Source organism: Penaeus monodon, chromosome 29, assembly GCF_015228065.2.
Source record: "Penaeus monodon isolate SGIC_2016 chromosome 29, NSTDA_Pmon_1, whole genome shotgun sequence".
Lineage (NCBI taxonomy): Eukaryota > Metazoa > Arthropoda > Malacostraca > Decapoda > Penaeidae > Penaeus > Penaeus monodon.
In genome coordinates, this window is record NC_051414.1 from 20,181,935 (window position 1) to 20,183,260 (window position 1,326).

General features: G+C 46.5%; 1 protein-coding gene across 2 annotated transcripts in view; it reads right to left on the reverse strand.

The window, feature by feature from the left end:
* Positions 1-1,326, reverse strand: part of LOC119592002 (platelet-activating factor acetylhydrolase-like) — a gene marked incomplete in the record, with an annotated part of 8,760 nt that overhangs the window by 926 nt on the left and 6,508 nt on the right. For both annotated transcript variants that reach the window (XM_037940774.1, XM_037940775.1), the window contains 3 exon segments: positions 12-160; positions 520-705; positions 1,044-1,249. In XM_037940774.1, the coding sequence (XP_037796702.1) occupies positions 12-160; positions 520-705; positions 1,044-1,249 (541 nt within the window).

The following is a 1,326-nucleotide window of genomic DNA, read 5'->3' on the forward strand; positions in this document are numbered from 1 at the left end:
GGACGACTCACCTAAATATTTGTCCAAGAAAGTGAGAATGAGGTTATTTTGTAATTCGTTGATGATTTCTGGCGGATGAGTGTAGTTTCCGCTCGTAATCCACCAGCCCAGTCTGCCCGCGAGCCAAGGAGCGTCGTTGCCATGGTGATGGGTTGTGCCTCTGGGGATCATGTACCAGTTTTTTAACGATTTGTGGGGGTAATGGATGAAATTTGAGGTGTTTTACTGAAGAGTTAAATAATATGCTCATATCATCCTGGGGATAACACTAGAGAGCGAACGTGCCTGAATCGATGCCTTCGTGATGGTGTTTTATTGGCATTAGTCGAGTAGATTAACATGTATGAAAATGGTGACTGTGAGAAATGTACTTTCATATACAAGATAAATCTGTCCGATATCCCGTAACCAGTTTTATAATCCTGAACAATTAAGAAAAACCCGCAGTCACACAGTAATATCCCCCTATAATAAGAAAATTTTCTATTCACACAATGAAAGGCGCGGCACTTAGCCTACTTCATGGTGTAAAACATCGATTCCTCCGTCTTATGGGCGTCCCTAAGCCTCCTTAAGGCCTTCAGATTGGCTCCTTGGTTGAAATCCTCGCTTGACACGGACAGGACGGGGATGGCGACGGCCCTGCCCAGCGCCTCGGGATCGGCCCGCACGGGGAACATCCACGGATCGAGGGTGACGCCGACCCTGGGGAAGAAGCGAATATTGAATACATTGGATGAACAGTTTATACACCGTTTTCTGTCATTAATTTATTTGCATCTTAAATCCCATGCGGGATGCAGGAGATCGGTTTCAGTTTGGAAACTTTTTTTTATATGTTACACGAGCTTCTTGATGTGACATCAAGTATATTATGGACTGTCTACGATACCAGCAAAGATGGACAAATAAGTCTAAATCAGGATAAAATCACAACACAAATAAATCCACAAATAATTTTTCATATGTGAAATCTTTATAAAATCTAAAATCAATAGTAAGATAAATGTATAACGCACAGCAACAGCATCGCTCGTACGTACTTGAAGCAGTTCCTGGGATCCGCCAGAACGCGCAGCGTGGTGGTGCCGCCGTAGGAATGCCCCAGAAGAGCCATGTTGTTCACGTCCAGAGCGCCCTTGAAGGCGCTGAGCTTATGGTCTGGCTCGAGCTCGTTGATAAGCGTCCCGTCGTTGAGCCGCCGCACCGCCGCCACGGCGCCGAACACTTCCTCGACGCGGCGGTCCAGCTGCGGACACGGGGCGGGTGACTGTGCGACTCTGGCATTCTGTGTCACCGATTTGTGAACATACTTACACGCATACT